At 41.2% G+C, this 23,291-nt stretch overlaps 2 protein-coding genes across 5 annotated transcripts in view; one reads left to right on the top strand and one right to left on the bottom strand.

Moving 5' to 3' along the window:
• The window catches only part of ptpn20 (protein tyrosine phosphatase non-receptor type 20), a 33,314-nt gene extending 26,705 nt beyond the window's left edge, over nt 1-6,609 (bottom strand). The window contains exons 1-6 of the mRNA XM_050070756.1: nt 6,325-6,609; nt 3,600-3,747; nt 3,223-3,386; nt 1,843-1,908; nt 1,567-1,746; nt 1,351-1,426 (exon numbers count right to left, since the gene is read on the bottom strand). Of these exons, the coding sequence (XP_049926713.1) occupies nt 1,351-1,426; nt 1,567-1,746; nt 1,843-1,908; nt 3,223-3,386; nt 3,600-3,723 (610 nt within the window). The 5' untranslated portion in view covers nt 3,724-3,747; nt 6,325-6,609. The remainder of the gene's footprint in view (nt 1-1,350; nt 1,427-1,566; nt 1,747-1,842; nt 1,909-3,222; nt 3,387-3,599; nt 3,748-6,324) is intronic.
• A 100-nt stretch (nt 6,610-6,709) lies between these two features.
• On the top strand, nt 6,710-23,286 carry mapk8a (mitogen-activated protein kinase 8a). Of its 4 annotated transcripts, none has more exons than XM_050070763.1 (12): nt 6,710-6,849; nt 12,611-12,777; nt 13,034-13,163; nt 13,340-13,398; nt 13,505-13,643; nt 16,336-16,501; nt 17,289-17,360; nt 17,792-17,974; nt 18,085-18,209; nt 18,344-18,407; nt 19,256-19,333; nt 21,259-23,286. In XM_050070763.1, exons 1-12 carry the CDS (start codon nt 6,814-6,816, stop codon nt 21,432-21,434), a joined length of 1,395 nt encoding a protein of 464 aa, XP_049926720.1. In that variant the 5' UTR covers nt 6,710-6,813; the 3' UTR covers nt 21,435-23,286. The 4 variants fall into 4 exon arrangements, with proteins under 4 accessions (XP_049926720.1, XP_049926719.1, XP_049926722.1 ...); XM_050070762.1 differs by lacking the exon at nt 17,289-17,360 and adding an exon at nt 16,791-16,862 and having other exon boundaries at nt 6,711-6,849; XM_050070765.1 differs by lacking the exon at nt 17,289-17,360 and adding an exon at nt 16,791-16,862 and having other exon boundaries at nt 6,711-6,849; nt 21,254-21,412.
• The last annotated feature ends 5 nt before the right edge of the window (nt 23,287-23,291 follow it).

The raw sequence follows: 23,291 nt of genomic DNA, 5'->3' as shown, positions 1-23,291 counted from the left end.
ATTGATTGATTGATTGATTGATTGATTGATAAATGCTGGTCTTGTTTAGGAGCTGCATGGGAAATATTTCAGTCTTTGTGGGTTGATGACAGGATATGTTTGACATATGCATCTGTGTAGACATATAGTTGGATTTCTGTGTATCAATGTGTGTATATTTTGTTGTTGTCTGGGGATGGGGTGCGGGGCTGGTCTTGTGGAATCATTACATTATTGTATTTTCTTTATCTTTGATATTTCAACTCAGCGTTTTCTCCTGCAGACTGCACTGTTAGAGGGAAAAAAATCAATAAGTTGTATAAAATAAATCCTTTTAATCTTGTGGGCCTGTGTACCATCTTGAGTAAAAATAGCAATGACTGAAAATACACACTGTAAATATGTTCACATAGGGTCAAAGGTCAGCTTGATTTATGATGTCAAAATGAATAGCAGCAATATGATACTCCCCTACAATACACATATTTTATTTTGCCACAAAATCCCAGACATTTTAAATCAGCTACATTTAAAACTTAAGACACAGTTCTGATTTTTTTAAGTGGGGTTGTACGGGGGACTCAGTCATAGTCAGTATATTGCATACAGAAGATGTCAGTCAGCACGCCGCCCATTTGGAGAAGCAGGCCAGAGTCCAACATGGACACTACGCAATGTACTGCTGTTGATGGTTCAGCAACAAAACATATTATAGCCACCCAAAAAAAGTCCCAGCTAAAAAAAATCAGTATCAGTTTAAGTGTGTGCCATATTTCAGTGGCACACACTTAACTCAACTTCAACTCTTTCAAATGCCGAAGTCACCCAATAATACAAACTAAATGACTGATTGAGGTGGACATTGAGGCAGAGGTACACCAGCAATTCCTGTGTTCCGCAATGTTAAATCACTGTTATTCTCAATGGAGTCTGGCTTTGAAGAGAGCAATATAACAGCTTCACTTTCCCGTTGGAAATCACTGTCTGACATAAATGTAAAGCATGTTTTTTGTTGGCTAAATTACATTTTGTTGCTGACCACTCCACAGAAAGTAGATTGCTTTGCATTCATGTTGGATTCCTGCCTGCTTCTTCAAGCTGGGAGCGTGCCGACTGACATCTACTGTCTCTGGATAAGTACCCCATACAACCCCACTTCAAAAAATCTGAAGTATCGCTTTACTGATGCATAGGTCAGTAATACAAGATGTGCATGTTTTTCAAAGGCCCTTTTTCCTGTTTATTTCATGCTTATGTTCAGCAAGATTTCATGTCTGCTTTATCCTCTGTTATGCGATGGTTTGGCTGTATTTATAGCCCAGCTTGTTTAATAAGACTCTAGTTTATCAGGACTCTAACATGCATGCTCACCATGAAGTCTCTCTCTTATCATCTGGCTCCTGCCACTCAAAGGGACGTGACTGTCTGGCAGAGAGCCATGATCCATCTGGAGGAAAAGAAACCCCTACCACGGTCAGTATGCAGATTGTGCTTTAAAAATTGTGACACATGTACAATGAAATGGCCTGCAGAGAAGCTAAGAAGCTTACAGACAGGTACATGCTGTGGATATATATCTAGACTCACTGATTCGTGAAAAACCTCCTCCACCAGCTGTTGGATCACTTTAGTGGGCGACGGCAGGATGGTGGCTTTATGCTGAGATTCGCAGGCCTCCAGGATGGAGTTGAGAGTCACCCTGCGGTGGGCCAGGTCCTCACACATGCTGAGCAGGAGGCTGTTTAGATGGTCACTCAACTGGACTGGCTGAGTGATGAGAGTGGAAAGTCATTACAATAGCTGCGGTGCGAGAGTGTGATGATACTGAATCAAAAATGACAGCGCTGTATCAGAGGCTCCCACCTGATTTTGAGGTAGGTGAAAATCAACTGACCAGTAGAGAGTCATACCCAGTGAATACACCAGCATCTGTGCAACAAAATGAAATGGTTAATGACAAGATAGGTTGGACTTACCAACCAAATCTCACCATAACTAAACCACCTAACTGAGCGTCAATCATTACCATTGCATAAACAGAAATTATACAAACTACATGTGGGATTTGGGATTTAAAATGCATGACTAAGCTGACACACAACACCTTGGGGTCGAGCAAGACAGCCATATGCTAAATTATATATCATCTGATAAAATGAAAGGGAATGGACATAGGACACAATAATCAAATTATGATGAAAAACTTAATTAATAATATGTCTTCACTTTTTTCTTCTTTCAAATAATTTACAGAGGTTGTCTTAAGAATTTCTAAACAAACAATCTAAGCATAATTTAAAGGAGCTCCGCATGATATTTAGAATGTAGGTTGTCTGTACACAGCTCTCAACATGGAGGTGGCTGTGCTGGCGGCTAGCGGCTAACAGTGCTAACAGTGACAACAGAGCTGACTGGGGTTGAACCGCAGGGCCGGCGTTACTCTTCTGCAACAGCGCCACCCCAATATCAGTTGTAACTGCCGTATGAGTGCAGGGTAGAATGGCAGTGTTTAGCTAGCCATTGGGATACACACACAGGAGTCACATGCACTTAAATGCACGCACGTTTAAACCATCTAACTACAACAACTTCAGTCTCTGCTCAGGATTCCATCACTCCACTGTTTTCTTCTTCTTCTTTCATAACAAATGGTTGTTTGCTGCTATTTTAATACTCTGAATATCATATTGAGCTCCTTTAATATGTCAATCATGTAAAATACTCTTTGAACAGACTGTAAATGACCAATCAGTTAAGATAAAAGCAACAATGGTTTTGATTTACATAATGGCTGAGGATACAGCATGTTGTTTTGTACTATGCAGGGAGTGACAATTCCTGCTGCTTTCAAACACTACCATAAGACACATTGTGATAGGGGATATGAAGCATTTATTAAGTCAGATTACTTATGCCCTAAACTTAATTTGTTTATTTATGAGTTACTTCAGAGTCTTTTCAGCTCAATGTTAATAAATCAAGGCTTTAAGTGCAAACTTCAGAGCAGTTGTTCCTTTACTCAGCCACTAGATGGCGTGCTGGCACCTCAGTCGTCCTTCAACTCTTGACATCCTGAGATTTTACACTCCAAGGAAAGAGACACATGAGGAAATGACTGCAGAGTTTAAAGTTACAGATAATATATATTTTTAAAAAGGGCAAAATGAACTAATACTATTCAGTGTTCTGCCATCAATGTCCATGTATAGCTGTTAGGACAGGTCTGAGGATGTATGCACTGACCCTCTCTATGGCAGGTTTGGTTGAGCTGGCACGGCCCTGCAGCATCTCTGGAGCAGTGAAGGTGGATACCTCATCTGATAGGCCACAATTCTTAAATGCTAAGGTACCAGTGGCTGACAGCAGCAAGGAGGTGGGGCTTATGATGTTACACATATTGTTGTGACCTGAAAAAAAAAAGTGGGAAGTCAGTAATATGTATGATGATGCTGCTGCTGCTGATACATTTCTATAGTAAAGTCAGAGTGAAACAGAAATACTGCAGGATGCATTCACGTGTTTGTTACATGTACACTGCAGTAACATAACAGTATGGTGATAGCATTAAGACAGGATGAATGTGCACCTACAATGAGAGGAGGTTATCTAAAATGCTTTACCCTCATAAGAGACATCCACTAAAGACTCTGCAGTGCCCAGCAGCAGGGACCAGACCTCCTCCTCCAGCAGAGGTCCCCCTCGTGCCTCCAGTACTTCAGCTAATGTAACAAATGTGCTGCTCATCCTGCACACATTCCAAGCATGCACCTGAGGATGTGCACACACACATACATAGAAAACACACACGTACAAACCAGAAACACTTGTTAGAGCTTTTGTTCAAGGTCATTCTGAAGAGAGGTTTCATTTTTCTGGCTTTTGCTCTGTATTCAAATCAAACATCTACATCTGAATATCTTACATGTCTTTCAACACTCATTAAAACTATAAACTGCATTAGTAGGATGATTTTCTTTGCTGACTGTCAAGCTAGTTAACCTCTGAATTCTTCTCCCACCACCCTCACTGCACATTCGCCTTCACATCCCTCCGTGAGGGTATTACTGTGGTTGTCAAAGCCTGTCACCAGTATTTTGTCTTCAGAGACAGTTATGAGAGATAGATCTGAGGAAAAAGACAGTTCTCTGCACTGGACTGCGATTAGATTATCTTACTCCATTAGACTCACTGCTTCTCGCTCTGTCTCTGCCCCTCCCCATTTCCTAATAGGCTTTCTTCTGACCAGAGGGCTGTTCTGAGGGAGCTGTGTTTCTGGCACCAAAGCAACTGTGTCATCATGATGCCATGTTAGTTTGTTGTCACCTGCTGTGTCGGTATTACTACAACTATATACAGCTGAGAATGTGGTAGAAACCAGGCAGACAGACAGACAGGGGATGCTGTAGGAAATACAAAGATGCTTTCTCACTTTGAACATTACTCACAGTCATTTCATGCATCAATTATATAAAATGCTTAATTCATATTATTTTGACTACATTATGGATTTAGTTCTTTCTTTTCTCTTTAGACACACATTAGATGAGGTTAGATTAGATACATTAAAACTGAATAAACTACACAGTTAAGTATCAATGCATTCCAAGAAAGTGCCTTATTTTTAAATAAATTGTACATTGCTTTAAATCTGGGTGGATCAAAACACCCGATTAGACTTGACCTGAAAGTGCCATCATTTCGGAAGATTCCAGTAAAAACTAGCACGAATATTTCCATTTGTATCTGTCCCAAAGGGCAGAAATCACTGCAACACACTGATGTTTAAAAAGTCTGAGAAAGCTTTTACTGCACGCCCAACCTCAGAGAAAGTGTTGACATGAGAATGTACTGTAAGTAAAAACTGAAATGCTGTTTTCTTCCAGGTTTAACTGCATCTTCTCAAACAAATTTTAAAAAATCAAATCATTATTGATGCATGGTAACATTTTTTTCCTGTGAATGTTTCAGAGCAGTGACACAAGAGGCTACTCACACAGCTAACCACACAGTGCACTGAACGAAGCAACATGCCTCCACTAACACAAACCAACCCAATTACTCTAGGCCTGATTATCCCACACTTAAACTGAATTTATCCTCGGCTTGTGACACCCACTGTCGACTGAATACGAGGAAAGTTGCACAAGATTAAACGTGTGGCTAAAAACAAAAACACCAATGCAACCGTGACGTCACGGGGTCACCTAAAAAATGCACAAGGTCATTTAAATCAGTGTTTAAACTATAGTATTGAAGAGAAGTATAAAATAATCCTACTGCATCCCTGCATGCTGGTTTGTCGTTATGATGAAGGGATTGAAGAGGAAAATAGGAACCCTGCCAGGTGCACCCACCCGTCCACTGTAGAGCACAAACTTTCACAGCTGTACTCCCTCAAAGTGGTCTGTCTACAGGTGTAAAGCTACTGTTGTGACTGCTGCAGGGACCAGCACAGCAACCTGGCTATTGCTTGCTACTTAAATGAACACCATTGTAATGTGTTGCTAGTTTTCTGGGGGGAAAACATAAAGAAGCTGTGCTTTGCATATAACAACATGGCTTTTACCTGAACCATGTTGACTGGCGAGACCATGTGTGACCTCTCCTGCCCTCTCTCCACATTAACATCAAACTTTTGCATCCTATTACAGCATCTGCATCTGAAGATCTCTCTTCTGCAATTGCAGGATATGTTTTGCTGTCCAAATCCAGCTCCTTTAGTATCTAATAATCTGATAACATGTCCAGCTCACACAGTTTTTGCCTCCTGGGTGTAAAGGCATCTTTATTCTCCTATTGATTATGTTTGGACTGAAATGCAGTCAACGACTATTATCCTGTTACATACAAACCACCCCAGTGATCCATTAAGCAGACACCCACATGATGTAGACACAGACAGAGGAGAAGCTGTACTGTATCCTTGGGAATTTGGGACAACATGCTTCATCAGGATCTAGGTCTCTTACAGCCTTCTTTCTCACTACACTGACAATGAATTCCCACGCTTATGTGCCATGACAAAGTATGATAGTGTGCACCTACAGTGCTCAGAGTCCTGGTTATGTAGCCACAGCATAAGCAGCCAAACAACACCTTTCACCGAGATGATTTTGTCGTCACAGGCCTGAATATGAAGGCTATACTATGCATTACTCTTAAAGGTAAATCTCATTACAGCCCTGTGGATGTATATCAAGGGCTGGTGCCTAAAGTGAATGACTTTACATGTGAAATCTGAGAAGAAATGTCTGTAAACATGAAGACAAGCACATCATTTCAGCAAAGTGTCAAACAGCAGCACTGTAGGAAGGAGGGAGATGATACAGAATAGCTCCACATTACCTGGTACCATATGTAACCTATGTCAGCGGTCTGATCCTTTGTATTATCTTCAGTGCTGCCACCGCGGATCCAAAATAATCCTTGTGATCATCGCATTGCTGTTTTGACGTCCTCTCGGTAAACGCTGCTCCGCTCTGGCAGGTAATTCATCAATGACATTAACTATACATGGTGCCCCATTCATTTGCTCTATCGCCACCAGCACCACGCTGAAGATCTGAAAAGTTTTTTGCTGTAATTGGGGCTATTCTTAGCGTCTCGCCTTTAAACACATAATTGGATTAGCCTCGCGGTTTGACAGCGACAGGTCAGAGCCACCAATAGCGGGTGGCGTGAGATCAGCTACACCGATTTAACTAAATCCGTCTGACGCCCAAAGGTGCGGTGGATCCCCAGCGTTAGGTGCGCTACAGAGAAGCCTGGAAAAGACGAACGACCTCGGCCAGACGAGTGGATTGTAGCCTGCTGCTGTCGGGCTGCTCCCCCACGATGATCATAACACTGCGGGCTCTCTTCGAACAAGGGGTAAGAAACCGTAGTAGCCGTGTGTTGCAGCGGGAGTCGGTGCTGGGACGTGTATCCATGCCGCTTATTGCGCGCAGCTTGTCTCTGCAGGCCCCGGGGTATCTGCGCAGGGACAAGGATAAATAACAAGCATCCCGGGCTGTCAGGTGGGTGCAGGGAGAATTTAAACTACTCAGCGCTAAGTTAACGTAATTTTACCTAATGTCCTTACTCAGTCACATGCCTTCGCAGAGCATGGCTCCGTGCATACAGCCGTTGTTGTAGTGTGTAGAAACTGATGCATGAACTCTAGACGGTACCCTGAATACTATGCTACAGACTCCTGCAGAGCCTGTGTATGTCATAGTCCACAAATGATCCCACAGTTTCATATGGAAAGGAGATAAGATCCACGGGCTGACAGAAGATACCTATTGTCTGATGACAGTGATCATGCAAATAATATCCTTCAGTTGTTGTATAGGTGTGTATGATCACTGCAGCATCACCTTTTACCATGGAAACAGACAAAACCTGGCCTATGTGCCCATTGGATCCTGCATGAACACAAACTAACCAGCTGACTAACTAACTTACTAACTTATTTACTTACTTACCTTCTTTGTAAGGACATGGGACTGTTAAAGGGGAACTACACCCATTTTCAAAAGTCATACATGTTATTCCTATGGTCTAAGACAGTCCAAAAACATGTGTAAAGATGAATAACTCTCCTCCAAATCCAAAAACTAGAGTGCTAGAACTCAAATTTGTCATGTCATTGGATATAATGTCTGAAGCTGCTCTGTAGATGATGAATTGAGAAAGATGTTCTAGATGACACTGACTATATGGGTACATTTTCTGTTTCAGATCTGACAACACTACAATAGAATAAAGCTCATTCTGGTCAAAAAAAGAAAACAAACTTTGTGTTGGTCCAAAAAATCAGTCTTGTCTGTAGAGCCACCCCAGATGTTATACCCTATGACATAACAAGTTTAAGACTTACTTCTTTTTAGGGATGCATGATAATATCGGTATGTCATTGGTATTGGCTGATATCGGCTTTAAAATGAACAGAATTGGCCAACATGTTTTTTCTTATTTTGTACAATGAATATATGATATATGCATTGGAAAGTATTGTATTTCATGTCTTCATGTGCCGGTGGGCAATCACAATAAAAATGTGCATGCATGCTACTTCCATATCCCAGAGAACACAGTGTAGCTCCAACCACTGTCACATTTTATTGTCAGCTGTTGCAAAATAGAGTCTCAAATCAGAGGGGAAAAATAGCTGGGGTCATGAAAAAAAGCTAGCATTCTCGCTAATGGTGCATGTACAAATTAACACACAAGTGACATCAACTAGCATAAACCATCATGCTCTGAACAGGCAAATCATAGACAATAACAAAAGATAACATTTGCATAATGGAACAGAATACAGCAAACTTAACAGCAACTACAAACTACTCAGTCCAGCATGCTGGGAAATGTGGGCGTCACTACAATATAATAATAATTCCTCTACAGAAGAAACTTGATGATCATTAAAATTAGGTAAAAAAGTGGATATATTGATATCTGTATCAGTCATCGGCCAAATAAGATGTTACATATCGGCATTGGATATCGGCAAAAAATCCAATATCATGCATCCCTACTTCTCTTGTTTTTGGCTTTGAGAGTAGCTAATGTATTGTAAAGTACTGATGGAGCTTTCCTGGCCATGGATATAACATGTTGGAATTCTTACTTTAGGTGGAGTTCCCCTTTAATACCACTCAAGATTTATGCATGGTATTTTGTCTGTTCACCAAGTGATCAAAGCCTGATTAAAACGGTCCTGATGTAAGAAACCTCTTCAGAAGACAGTGATAACTCAGATCATCTGTTAGTCCACAAATATACAGAAGACCTGTCAGTCATAAAAACATGTTTCTAACGCCAAGACTATTTGTTTCCAAATTCTAAAAGGCATTCAAATACTCATGTACACCAACCTACTGGCCTAATTTAAGTAGACCTGAAGAGGAAAGAAAAAAGAAAGAAAGACTAATTTAACCATTGACTCTTCTGCTTGAAGTTGTGTGTCTGTGTTTCACTGTATGCCCTTTATGTGGACATTAGACTGTCCTTCCATTTACCTCTGTGAAGGACTTTGCAGTAAGGACAGTTTGTGGGGCGACATGGGCATCAGTTTTCAAAGCATTAAGTGTTAGTTACAGAAAAAAAATGTGAATGACGTTTTCACCTGCAGTGATCCATAAACCATTCAGCCTGGCACTTCCTTTCAGCATACTCTTTATTGTCACCAGAAAAAGACATTTTATGAAATATAAAGCAAGAAAACAATGCAGTCTTGTATTCCACTCTTCATTACAGCAATATTGGAAATGCCCTTTTCATTTAACAGAACTTGTAATGTGCTGTTGGACTGAAAATGGCCAATATCTCAGTATCTGTCATGTAGTATGGAGTTTTTATTTTCAGTGAGGCCAGTGTCAGCCCTCTACAGTACAAATAGCCTATACTGCAGACATAAAGAGCATTAAATAACATCTAATTCATCATGTTTTAAACGGAAGTGGGCCAGTTTATATATGTAGATAGATAGATAGATAGATAGATAGATAGCATAACTAAAGGACACACCATCAGAGACAATAACAGGCATAATTAAATAGATTTGGAGATGGTTTGTATTATATCAGTTGGTCTTATTATATTGATAAAGGTGGAGAGCATTGTTTTACACATTGGTAAATAAAAATGCTCCATAGGTGTTCAGCTGGGTTTATGACTGTAAACACCACAGTGTTTTATTCATGTAGTTTTCATACTCACCAAACCGTTCAGTGAGATCCGGTGCACAGACGCATCCGCATCTGAATTCTTCCTCCACTCTTTTATTCAGCTTTTTTCCTTTAATTCGCCCCCATGTCTGTAGATAGACAGGCGGAAGGATGGATAGATGGAGGAGGTGGTGAAGTGGTGGGTGTGTCTCTGTGGATGAGTGACGTACTGCTGGGACGCATGCCCCGTGCGCACTGCGCGTCCTGGCCCTGTCAGTAGTAGCCAGATGGAAACGTAGGCAAGTGAATTTGGTGAGGTCATGTATTTTTAAGCCGCACAACGGAATAAATCATCCTTCACCGGCGGCATAAACAAATAGTGCGGAACATTTCGCCGCCGATCGGACCGCGGGGGGATCGATAGGTTCATTTGATGACAGAGGTAAGATGAGGATTCGCACCTCTGCTCCTCAGACGTGCTTATTGTTTGGCCGTGGGGGAGGGTCGTATGTCGCTATGTGCATACTGCTTTACCGACTAGACTATTATTAAAGGGTGTTAAAATGTACCTCCGTGTGTTACTCACCGAAACACTCCCTGTTCTTGTCGTTACAAAGCGATACGTCCTTACATGGCGTATAGATCGCTCATAGATAGCGGCAGCGGCTCGTATCCACACCGACTGCGCACTGTGTTTCACCAACAGGCCCTGTCATATTACGATACGGCTGTCATGATCGCTGCTATAATGTCTTCTCCTGTTGTGTCCGGCGTATTGTGGCTACGATTTCAGCGAGCATGCACGGATCTGCTCTGATGCAGCGCGTCTTTACAGTCAGCCAGCTGCCTTTGGTTACGGCAAGACAAGACGAGGGGTCGTGTGGCCAAGGTTAACACGCTGACATGGAGTTAAAATAAATAACTGGTCGATAGTGGTCTTCCACTCAGTCTCTGCTGTCAATCTGAGCCTGAGAGATGGAGGAAGGTCTTCTGTGTTTCTGTCTGTCTCCATCCTGCTGACAGTTTGCATGTGTGGAGTAGGGAAAAGGTCAGTTTAGGATTGGGCATATATGAGGACATAATGTGGCAGAAGGTGTCTTATCCATGAGGTGTAAAGGAGATTATAATGCATATGTGCAGGGGTGTAGGTTTAGGGAGGTTTAGGGGTCCTCTGACAGCAAATCTGAGCATCAAACACTTATGTTCCTGCATTCTGGTGAAACTATGCACCAATTTATGGCTTTTCTGCATCAATTTCTGCTGTAAATGTATTTTTTCATGTTTTTATTTGGGTACACAAATGCACATGTTCTAAATATTGAGGGGAACATGTCCCTTGCGCCCCCCGAAATCTACATCCATGCATGTATATGGCTGAGATTGCATTTTTCTCATCTGCTTGAGAACATGCAATGGTATTCCACCCATGGAAACAATATACAGTATTACTGTTTAGCGTGTTTATATTAGTTGTGTGTGTGTTAGCTCATTTTAATGTGTGTTTTATGGTATGAGGTGTTATACACAAGTAGCTACACCATATATTTGTGTGTTGTCTGAATATGTGGACACAGTGTTTTTGTGTTATCTTAGTATAATATGTGTTATCTGCCGTTGCTAGGAAATGATCTGTCCTTTAAGTATGTGCTTCAGAAGCCGTTCATTAAATCATTACGCTGAAGCAGCTTGTTTAAAGAAAGTAGAGGTTAAGTCATTAGAGGGCAGTGCGCTCGAGGAATGACCCCCGCTAAAATTTCTGCTTTTGCAGGATTCACAGGACATCTAGATGTGTTACTGCTCCCTGCCATCAAATCCATCCACGAGGTCCAGACCTCTTAGGTGCTGCTGAGACTACTGATGTGGCCGCTGCTGCATTCCCTGTAAATACTGCAGCTGACACATAACTGCAATCTAATAGTGTGCCATTGATTTCAGAGGTATTTGTCGATGCAGCATGTAGTTGTGAACATCAATACTAGTTATTTCACAGTGGGAGCAGTAATATTAACACTGTGTGTGACTAAATGGGAGTTTAGGGGATCAAATCAGACTGTGAATATCTCCCTGCACCGACTTGACCCTAATTATCCTCATGGATTGCCATTATTGCTATAATGACCTTACCTCAGAGCAAGAGATAGCTGAATATACCACCGACAGCACCGCTCACACACTGCAATGCCATTCATAACTGAGACAAGCATAATTGTCTTCCCTGTCTGAAATATAAAAAGAGGCGGCAAGTCTATTTCCATGTTGTGAGGGAGGTGGATGTTATGTACGTCTTTGTGACGTTGGAGGAACAGAAGGAGAGCTGACTCATTTTATTCTGGCAATTATATCCCTCATATGGACAGTGTGTCGGCAGAGTGGAAGAGCGGGGAGGGTGATTATGTTGCTTATATAAGAATTGAGGGACGGGAGAGGAAGCCGATGTTTGCCTTTTTTAGATTTGAGGTGGTTTTGTTCTAATGAAACATGTTCCGGAACATCATGCACACAAATTGGCGTCTCGGTGTTGAGTCTTATCTGGGCTCACAGCCGCGTGGTGCAACTTGACCCAGTTAACATGTGCCTGTGGAAGACCCGCTTGTAGAACTGGGCTGGAGTCCTGGGCTGGGCTCCAAACTCACAGGAATTATCACCGGGCTTGGTTTTCCAGTGTGACAGAGTCAGTGTGAGCGTCAGGTTTCATATGATGGAGTAGACCTCGCCATGGCCTGCTGTTCTGCCACCACTGCTGATGATATCAAATCTTCCATCCTGGTGTGTTTGCTGGGTTGCTGAGATAAGGAACCGCAGTGCTTGCCTCAAGTGTGAAATTCAGCAGTGTCTTTTCTCCTTTACTCCTAATCTGCCTTCTGGGGATCAGGGATTTTCATTTGGCTTCATAACTTTTGGCCGGTCTGCTGGTATCTGTGGTGTCTAGTCCTGGCACTACAAAATATTTAAACGTGTGCCCGTCTTTGTTTACACAGAGGACATTTTTAGATGCACAGAGAGCAGTAATTGAAGATTTCGCCATGAACAAAAACAAGAGAGAAAGAGAGTTCTACAGCATAGACGTTGGGGACTCGACGTTCACAGTACTGAAGCGATACCAGAATCTAAGACCCATCGGCTCAGGAGCACAGGGAATCGTCTGGTGAGTGTTGAAACGGCTTCTTGCTGAAATATGGGTCACTGATTCCAATACGTCACCAGAAATTTCATGACAAGGAAAGAATATTTCATTCAAAGACATTACAGTATAAATCCATAAAAACTGTATTTTTTTCTGATAACAAAAGCAGAGGAGTTTAGACTACTGAGGTGACACATCCCTAATCTGTAATGTCTCATACTTATTAAGCTACATTTGTGACCATATTTTGAAACGATTTGCTGACTCTCTTCCTCAGCTCTGCTTACGACCAAATCCTTGAACGAAATGTTGCCATCAAGAAGCTGAGTCGGCCGTTTCAAAATCAAACCCATGCCAAGAGGGCCTTCAGAGAGCTAGTCCTAATGAAATGTGTCAATCACAAAAATGTAAGTATGCAAATATATTTCAGTCACATGAGCAGTGGGTGATGTGGCATTTTAGAATGGCAGAATGTTAATGGCGTTTGTATTCTTAAACGTGTGTGTGACTCAAATTGAGCTTTGATGTGACGTGTAAACGACATGCCAACATAATTCTGATGCCTATCATTTTATACCCGCAGATCATCGGCCTATTAAATGTATTCACACCACAAAAATCATTAGAAGAATTCCAAGATGTGTAAGTAACTACATGTGAAGTGTGGATGTACATTTATGAAATCATAATACTCCCTCCTGTGTGTTTGCTAAAATGCTTTTTCGTCCACTTGTTCCTGCTCCGTCAGATACTTGGTGATGGAGCTGATGGATGCGAACCTGTGCCAGGTCATTCAGATGGAGCTTGACCACGAGAGGCTGTCCTATCTGCTCTATCAGATGCTGTGTGGTATCAAACACCTCCATGCTGCCGGCATCATTCACAGGGTAAGCAGCTGGCTGTGACTGCACAGGGTAATGCCAGGCCAGTGTACTGAAGAGGAACCGTTAAACCCTCTGTGACACCTGACACTAAAGTGTAAGGGCAAACGGTCAACTGGCACAATATTAGATGATGAATATAGTCTTTTAATTATCAACAAACCCTCTTGAAAATATATTGGAGTTATAAAACATCTATAAAAAGATATTGATGGGAAAATATTAACATTTATGTCAGTTCTTTGACTGCGAAATCCAAATCCTTAATGAAATGTCCTTGAGCTAGGTAATTAATTTTTAGCGGCTCTTCTGAAGCTGACCTCTGACCTCCATCTTGAATATTATTTTCCCACACTGATCAAGCAGGTGTAAAGTGTGTGCATGGGCTGTAATTTATAATTCCAGAGAGACTGTGACAGGTGAAAACTGCAGTAGCATTAGAAACATGCAGCCCGGTGTGGCTGTCACGACAAGTGATATTATGGCAATAAAGTTTTTAATCGCTGATAGTAACTCGATAACTGCTACTTAAAAATATTAAAGGAATACTTCACCCCTCAAATGATATGTTTAATATGTGAAGAAGAGTCAGGGTTTTTTTTTTTTTTGCATGCCTGCATAGAACGAAGAATCCAAAAACAGAAAATTCTTGATGAATTTAAGTTACAGGGGTCCACATTTAACAACAGCAAAACTATATTAAAGCGTCCATTTACAAACTCTCACACAACTAATTTATGTAGTCGTATGCTCAGTACTTCCCAGACAGACAGCCCTTTATTAACACAGAACTAAACTAAAGGTGAAACTTGTCTATGCTGCCTTCAAAGCCCGACTCCTTTGATAAAAACAGTAAATTTAGATGGCTGAACACGGGAGCTGCTGGTCTACCGCTGCCTCAGTTGTTCATTTGTTTGTGTTATTGTATGACTTTGGTGTTTAAAAGGTTAGTTTGCAATGACCAAAGTCAAATAATAACAAGAATTTTTTCAGTTTTTGGATTCTTTGTTTCCTGGATGCTTGCGAGAAAAAAGTTTTCCTCACACAAGGGGGATAATTGGTACACAAATGCTCATTTTGGGGAGTGACGTATTCTTTTAAGCAAAGGCCTTTTAAGGGAATGTTACATCTTCAACAAGACATTATTCCTCGTTAGAACGAAGAAGCAGCAAACCCCCCAAAAATCAATATTGTTAAATGCCACTGCCTGATTCATCTGAAATCTGTAAACTTAAAATGCTTTGCTACTCTCAAACAAAGCACCTCAATAAGCAATTTGTACTGCAGAGAATCGTGACATGGACAAAAAGTAGTCTTTAAAAAAATAGCTGCTGCGGGCTGTCAGCTGGATTTTAGTCTCAATGGATAATTTAGTACACTATTATTGTGTGACATGTGGAGTCAATACTGTGAGCGCAAAAACAAACAAAAAGCGACTACTGTTTGAACAGTGCTGCTGGTCAAGATGTAATGTGGAGTCCATTTTGTCTCAGACTGGTGTTAGATGGTGTTTGCTTCCTTCATGCTTACTTGACGACATTAAAAGCACACTATGTAGGATTTTCCTACCAAAGTAGTTCCTCTCAATCATCACTTATGACCCACTATAAGTGTGTGAAGGTGTATTTATCTGCAGAGGCTCTGCTATCTGCCTGTATTTATGCCTCTGCTGCAGGGATAGCCGTAGCCAGAGGCATTAAGTTTTCATGTGTGTCCGTCCATCTACGTGATTTCATTTATACACATCTGTCCCATTCTTGTGAACGCCATATCTCAAGAACGCCTTGAGGGAATTTCTTCAAATTTGGCACAAATGTCCACTTGACTCAACAATGAACTGATTACATTTTGGTGGTCATAGCTTAAAGGTCAAGGTCACTGTGACCTTGCATCTGTCTCATTTTTGTGAACGTGATATCTCAAGAAGACCTTGAGGGAGCTAACTGAAATTTGGCACACACGTCCACTTGGTCTTAAGAATCAAACAGATTAAAATTTGGTGGTCAGAGGTCAAAGGCCAAGGTCACTGTGACTTCACAAAACATGTTTTTGGCCGTAACTCAGTAATTCATATGCTACTAATGACAACATTTCTCACAAACATCTAATAAGATAAATGATGAAGGGATAACATTTTATATCCAAAAGGTCCAAGGTCAGCTTCACTTTTACATAATAATACTCTGCAAAAACACTTTTCTGGCTATTACTCAGTGTCATATCTCAGGAACAGAAGGGGAGACATTTGGTCAGATACTGAACTGATGTGTGTGAAGCATCCATGTTTTCACAGACATTAAAGTAAACTGTAACTTGACTAGTTCACAGAGACATACAACCACAGGGTGGTAATTCTGGTTTCTTATATTGCTGTGTTTGGGTCATTCCTCGGCACAGTGTGCAGATGAAATCGGGACTTTATAAAAAGGTAGTGACCTTGAGAAGCCTTCATCCATGAGGAAGCTACGAAAGTTAGGGACCCAGCGCCCGAAAAACGCAAATATAGCGAGGAGAAAGCTCAAAATGAGAGTTAATCTGGGGTTTGCCCTCTCTTTCATTTTGGTGATGATACTGTCCACAAACAATGAGCTTTAAATTCCTGCATAGTGTACTTTTAAAGAGAAATTTATGTCATTGGGTCTTACTGACAAAATTAACATTTAAAAAAAATAACATTTTGGTTTGTGTTCCCCTTTAGGACCTCAAGCCCAGTAACATAGTTGTGAAGTCAGATTGTACACTGAAGATTTTAGACTTTGGCTTGGCTCGAACAGCTGCCACGGGCCTCCTGATGACACCATATGTGGTTACACGCTACTACAGAGCACCTGAGGTTATCCTGGGAATGGGCTACCAAGCCAATGGTTAGTAATTATCTATACACTCTATCTGTCAACCCTTGGTAATTTTAGTGTTAAACTGTAGAGCACCATACACTGTTTCCCTTTAAAGCATTTGTGTTAGATCTATTATAAGCTGTATACAGGGACCTGAAGATAAATCTTGCTGTTAACACTGTGTAAGCCGCATGGTGCTTCTGCACATGATGAGACTTTGTTCTAAGAAACTGCTCGCTAACTGGCCTCCTCCGTGTAACTAACCTGTTGTTGTGCATTCCTCTCACCTTTTGTCGGCTTTGTTCCACTTCGCTAGTGGACATATGGTCTGTGGGCTGCATACTGGCGGAAATGGTTCGCCATAAAATCCTCTTCCCAGGAAGGGACTGTATCCTTGGGTCTTTTTAAAATTCTCCCTCACGCTGTTAATCTTAACAGTCTTTGTGAAGTGTTTGTGCTTCATGCTGTGCAGACTGTCAGATTTTTCCCTGGTCGATTGTTTGCTTGAATGCAGTATTGTGTGCCAGGCTGTGGGGGTTTCTTAAAAACCCCCAGTGTAACATGCTTTATGTGAAGCTTTCTGGCTGTCATGGGCAGTAATGATGTCAGTTTTCATTTTAATCTGCTGGCTGCATTGCTCTCTCTGTCTCTCGTATATCTGGCTGATGCTGCATGTTCTTCATTTTCATTCCACACATCATCACACCACTGTCATTCTGCCTACATTCTTCTCACTTTGTTTGTGCTTTTTTTTTTTTATCTCACCCTTGTGTTTGCACGTCCACCTCCCTGTCATCTAAATGTCCACCTCCAGTGGATGTATGGTCTGTGGGATGCATAGTGGCCGAGATGATCAGGGGAAGCGTGTTGTTCCCCGGCACTGATCGTATCCTTCCCCATCATCGATTGATCACTGTGTCATCACTTCATTCTGCGTGAAGAGATCCAACACCGTTCTGAGAGTTCCCCTCTGTCACTTTGCTATCCATTTTTATATTTTCCACCCGACAACATGAACTCCATCATCGCTCTGCTGCACCCACCTATTGTGAGAATGTCAAGCCAAACCAGACAGTGAAGGGCAGTAGTTACAGAGATTATGTGTAATAGTTATGCATTAGCTGCGCAGAAAGGGAGTGAGAGGCATCATCATGATAGATGATGTGATCTCAGTATGTGCGTGTGTGTGGAATATGTAAGTAGAGCTATTGGTGTGTGCACCTCTGAATAAAGTTAAATGTCACTCTGCCCTCATGGTGTGTTACCGTATGTGTGTGGGAGTGAATAGTGTGTGTTTCCTTAACATTTACACTTCAGACATCGACCAGTGGAACAAGGTAATCGAGCAGCTAGGCACTCCATCTCAGGACTTTCTAATGAAGCTGAACCAGTCAGTAAGAACGTATGTAGAAAACAGGCCACGCTATGCCGGGTACAGCTTTGAGAAGCTCTTCCCAGACGTGCTCTTCCCTGCTGACTCTGACCACAACAAACTGAAAGGTAGTGTTTGGGTGTGCTGTCATATCATACAGAATTCCCTTATCAAACCACATCTGTAGACTTGTGATTAATAGCCGAGCATCTTATCTATCAGTTGTCTCTCCCCTCAGCGAGCCAAGCCAGAGATCTCTTATCCAAGATGTTGGTGATTGATGCCTCCAAGCGCATCTCTGTAGACGAGGCCCTGCAGCACCCCTACATAAACGTTTGGTACGACCCGGCTGAAGTGGAAGCGGTAAGTGGATCGCTGATCGCAGCGCATGATTCTTAAATGGGTCACATTAGATTTTAATTACATCACTTGAAGTGGAAAGTTGGCATCGCTCTTGGACCACCAGTGTGCCATTCAAGCCATTTTCTCTTTCTCAGCCGCCTCCGAAGGTCCTGGACAAACAGCTGGATGAGAGGGAGCATACCGTGGAAGAGTGGAAAGGTTAGACAGCATACTAAGATTCTCAACAGCACACGCAACACTTTGCTTTTAGGTTTCAGTGTATTATCTATCCTCTGGTTCCTGAGGCAGCACAGCAGTTTCCTAAGTGGTTTCATTTAGTAATGTTAAGTGAATAGTCTGAGAAAATGCATTTATTTTTAAATTTAGTTCAATGTCCATATTGTTTTACCACTTTAAAAAACTACACCTTAAAGATCAAGAAGTTAAACAGCTGTTTAATTTAGCATTAATCTAATTTTGTGCAAATCTGTGTTTACACTGAAATAGAACTGGTCAGCTGGTCAGAGTCTATGATTAGCAGTTCACTGGTGATGACATGATTATTTTCTATTCATGGAAAGCACAAAAATAAACCATGTCTAAAGAAATCCAGCGGGGCAGCCAGTGAATGTGTAAATACGCAGACCATCGGTAACAGACATTGTTGCCTGAGGAGCTCTGTGTCTCCACTGTAGCTGCCAGAGGGTGCATTGCGTTTACTTGAAATCCCCTTTTAAAGCCTCCCAGTTAGTGTTTTCCACTGTGGGCAACCTGATTCGGAGGAGCATGGGAGGACTTCAGATTGTGTGTAAATATCACTTTCAGTTGTGCAGCAGGATGAGCTCATCCTAACCCCTGCCAGGTGATAATGACCCCTCACTCATATTTAGAAGGGTCACACCAGCACAGCCCGTCCAAGTTAGAAACACGATGCTGTTTGGACTGTACAGTATGCAATACACTCTGACTGTACAGAAAAAGTGCATCGCATACCAAGATACATGCATCAGTGGTTTCTCTCTGTATCTTCTGCCTGACTTAACCGTCTTCTCTTCTTCCACTTGAAGGGCTAATTTATAAGGAAGTGAGTGAATGGGAGGAGTGGACAAGAAATGGAGTGATAAGAGGACAGCCGCCTCCTTTAGGTGAGTAATCATTATAACTCAGGGAGATAAGAAGAGGGGGGAAGGATGAATTGCAGAATCAATAGACACATGATGGGTATTTATGAAAAACATCACAAGGTTTTGTTTCACGAGATCTGACGCATAATCATACAGTATCATATGACTGAATAATGTAAAACTGCTAATGTTTTTTTTTTTTTTTAAATCCCTTTATTCACCATTCACTGCAAACACATTTAGACAATGTGGATGAACTAACAAATACAAAAATGTAAAACAGATGCACAGATTTTACTGATTTACAAAACATAAACATAAAAGGACACATGTAAGTATCGAGACAGAATGTGAAGAAAGAACATGGAAATAAAATAATTTAAAACAAGAAACTAAATTGAAAATAAAGAAGAAGACAAGGAGAAGGCGAACGGAAAAGCTAAACTGCTAATCCTTTGTATTTTATACAATATTCACTGAATACTTCATATATGCATGTATGATTTAGGGCTGCACAATTGTCTTTTTTATTGTCATTTCGATATCAACTGGCACTTTAAACACATTGGGAAAGAGTTTGAATATAGTAACAAGGTATTAAAATACTGTTTTGTCTGATATGTACAATGCTGTTAACTCTCTGGCCAATCAGACAGAACCCTTGCTGTAAGGCATTTTTTTATTGGGCAGGATCTGCATGCATGCCAATGAGATTTTTTTAGACTAGTGCTGCTGTCCTACAGGAGGAAAGTGTGACAAGCTGAGTACAGATGAAAGTGTGAATGCCAGACAGGAAGTGAAATAGCACATCCACTGTCTAGCAATATTTTGGAGATGATGTGGCACAAGCACAAGTAATGTGCAAGTCTGAGTCAAGAACTGATTGCACTTTAATACCTGTTTTTATATGGCAAGTGATATCGTTATATTGATATTCAACAGTGTTTTTGCATATCATATATTTTCCTCATATTGTGCAGCCCTAATATGACTGCAAGTTTAAGGAAGACATCTACAGTAGGTTAAATCTGGAAAAAAATGTGGTTTTAATATGTCATTTTAAGCAATGTAAGCAGTGTATTAGGGTCATAATGAGACATGAGAACAAAGATAAAATGTTTTATGAAGTAGAATTATTGTAAGAGTGCAGTTGAAACCTTTTGGATTATGTTTTAATAATTTCAGAATAAAGCTGTTTTAACTAGACATCTTTTGATCTGAAAATGACCAAATCTGGAAGTTTAAAGTTTAAAGGGATGGTTCAGATTTTTTGAAGTGGGGCACTTATCTAGAGTCAGTGTATTACTTGCAGTAGATGGCAGCTGGCACGCCCCCAGTTTGGAGAAACACGCAGGAGTTGTGACACACAAGCTGAGCTATGTACTGCTATGGATGGGGGGAAGCAGAAAAACTTGTTTTAGCCACCAAAAAAAAAAAAAAAAAAATCAATATCAGTCTAAGTTGAAGCTATATTGAGAATATTTTCACTTCTTTACTCTGCCAGACAGCCTTTTCCTTTGGCGCTACATTTTCTCAACCACAGAACCTTCATATTCCTGCGCATAAGCATAACTGTGCCGCAGACTGTGTGACACAATAGGTCAGCTGTATGAGTCAGACTTTCAGCGGTTTATTGAGGAGACAACACATACAAGAAAATTTAAAAAATGAGTCTTTATGACAGGGATGGCGAAATGCCTTCACAGTGGAAACAAGAGAATACCATTGTGAACCAGAGTATTCAGAGAAAGACATTTTGCAGAGGGATACTGAATGCACTGAAAGAGAGAAATGTGTAAAGATATGAAAGTTCCACAGTTGAGAAAAGGTAGTGCCTTTAAAAAATGCCAACTATCGTTTTAAGGCACTGACTCAGCAGCTAACCCAGGCAGTATCTGTGTATTTGAATGAAACCTATGCGTTGACGTGTGTTTTTCGCAGCACAGGTGCAGCAGTGATCGACAGCCCCCCTCAGCCCACGTCCTCCTCCTCTTCGGCCAACGATGTCTCGTCCATGTCCACAGAGCCCACTGACCCGAGCAGTGACCCCACCATGACCTCTGAAACAGACAGCAGCTTGGACAGCCACACCTCTCTGGGTGCGCTGGCCTGCTGCAGATAACGCACACATACAATACATACACGCCGGCACACAAAAAGCAAACCTTTCCTCATCAGTGTGTGTGTGATGGGAGAGGGGTTTAAGGCCAACCGAACTTCTCATGTTAGTTTGTAGAGCCGCGCTTTTAATGTACAGTTTGTTTTTATTTCCCCTCCCCCCTCTACTGCTGTAAATGATTGTGGTTTGAAAATGTATCATTATTACTGTATTTTTGCTGCAAAGAATCAGAGTATGTTTTGATGTGAATCTGTGATGTATGTTATGAAAGAGAGGGATTTGAGTGTACTTTACACATTGCTGTTTTTTTAGCTACTGCTACACAGTGGAATACCACACTGTCGGCACTACAATATTATGTTGAGTATATTTTTTGAATTGTTCATTTGGCATTTTTGTATTGTTTTTGGGACATTTGAATGACTCTACACCAACTCTTTTTAACTGTAGACTTTTAGCGCACTTCATCTTGGATCCAATTGAAAATGATTTTATTTTGATATCATCTTTCTTGTAGAAAGCGTCCCTTGGTGTATCCAAGTTTCTTAGTATTACGTCACCTCTGATTGTGTGCATCTTGACAAGCAGTCAAATGGTCTGTTGCCCTGACACTGACTTTCTTTTTTACTATAGCATACTGTAAACTGACTGTATTTTAACTTTAGTTACTTAGATGTAATTTTTAGGCGATGGTCTGTTGGATGAGGAAGAACAGGGTGAATGTAAGAGAACTGAGACGTGAGGAGCCAGTGATTACTGTTAGCGCTGTAACAATTTCATAGAGGCCACTCCACTGGCTAGAATGAGTTCTGTATGTGGGGACTGTCACCAGAGACTAAGTCTAAATTAGTCACTTTACCCTTTTGTCAGGTTCATTCAGACGTTATTCACAGCTGTCTGATATTTAACATGTTTAATTTAAGTGCCCTTACTCAGTTCAGTGATTTTCAGTCCTCTCTGTTGCAGATGCTCCTCACTCCTGTGGTGCGTCTTTCTGAGTTCTACCTCACACGTGCACACACACTCAAACACACGTTTTTTGAAGATACAGTATCATGGCACACATTATTTGAAAGAAATGCGAAAAAGAAGATCCATTTTTTAATTGTATTTGCATTATTTATTTATTTATTTCAAGCTAGGAGGCGTCTATTGTATGTAATGTACATTTCATTCAGAATTACTATTTATATGCATTTTGTTTCATTTTTTTTTGTTTTCTGTGCAATATAATTCATAGATTAGTATAGTCAGTGATTGATCTGTACATTTTACTGTAGATGTATGTATGTTTTCTGAGAGTCAGGAAACAGGCATTTGCTACCTGCCATGGTAACCTTTGGATGTATTTGATGGCTCAAATTCCCAACCTGTACCTTTGCCCTTTTCATGGTTGGGCACTCCAGGCAGTAACCCCCCCCCCTAACATCAGCTCCCAGAATGCACTTTGGAGATTGTGACGCATATCCTGACCCTCTCTGGGCCACGCCTCAACTGACTGTTGTGGCTTCCTCTTTTAGTCGTTTTCCTCTCCTCCCATCTCCTCAAAAATAGAAACGATAGAATAGACTACGCATGAGTTTTCTCTGAGCACATCTGGTTTTAGTGCAGGTATATTTAGAGGAAAGACGGGAAAGCCATTCAGCACTACTGGGGTGATGCTGCAGTCTTCTGATGGTTTGACAGCGAACACTGGCAGCAAAGAGTTAAACCTGTTGTGGTGTGATTTGATCAAGCCAGTTGTGTGAAGTTTAGCCTTTGGATCTGAAATTGCCTCACTAACAGACCAATTATATACATCAGAAATGGAAACTGTCTACCTTCAACTCCAGCAAATAAAAGAGTTGAATTTTAATGTCT

Source organism: Epinephelus moara, chromosome 19 (genome assembly GCF_006386435.1).
Source record: "Epinephelus moara isolate mb chromosome 19, YSFRI_EMoa_1.0, whole genome shotgun sequence".
Lineage (NCBI taxonomy): Eukaryota > Metazoa > Chordata > Actinopteri > Perciformes > Serranidae > Epinephelus > Epinephelus moara.
This window is presented reverse-complemented; position numbering and strand designations above follow the sequence as displayed.

Excerpts from the sequence above, each read along its gene's own strand:
- mapk8a (XM_050070763.1), top strand. The coding sequence starts at position 6,814 with ATGATCATAACACTGCGGGCTCTCTTCGAACAAGGG. Across the intron at positions 17,361-17,791 it reads GTTGTTCCCCGGCACTGATC|ACATCGACCAGTGGAACAAG; the intron begins GTATCCTTCCCC and ends TTTACACTTCAG. Across the intron at positions 19,334-21,258 it reads AGGACAGCCGCCTCCTTTAG|GTGCAGCAGTGATCGACAGC; the intron begins GTGAGTAATCAT and ends TTCGCAGCACAG.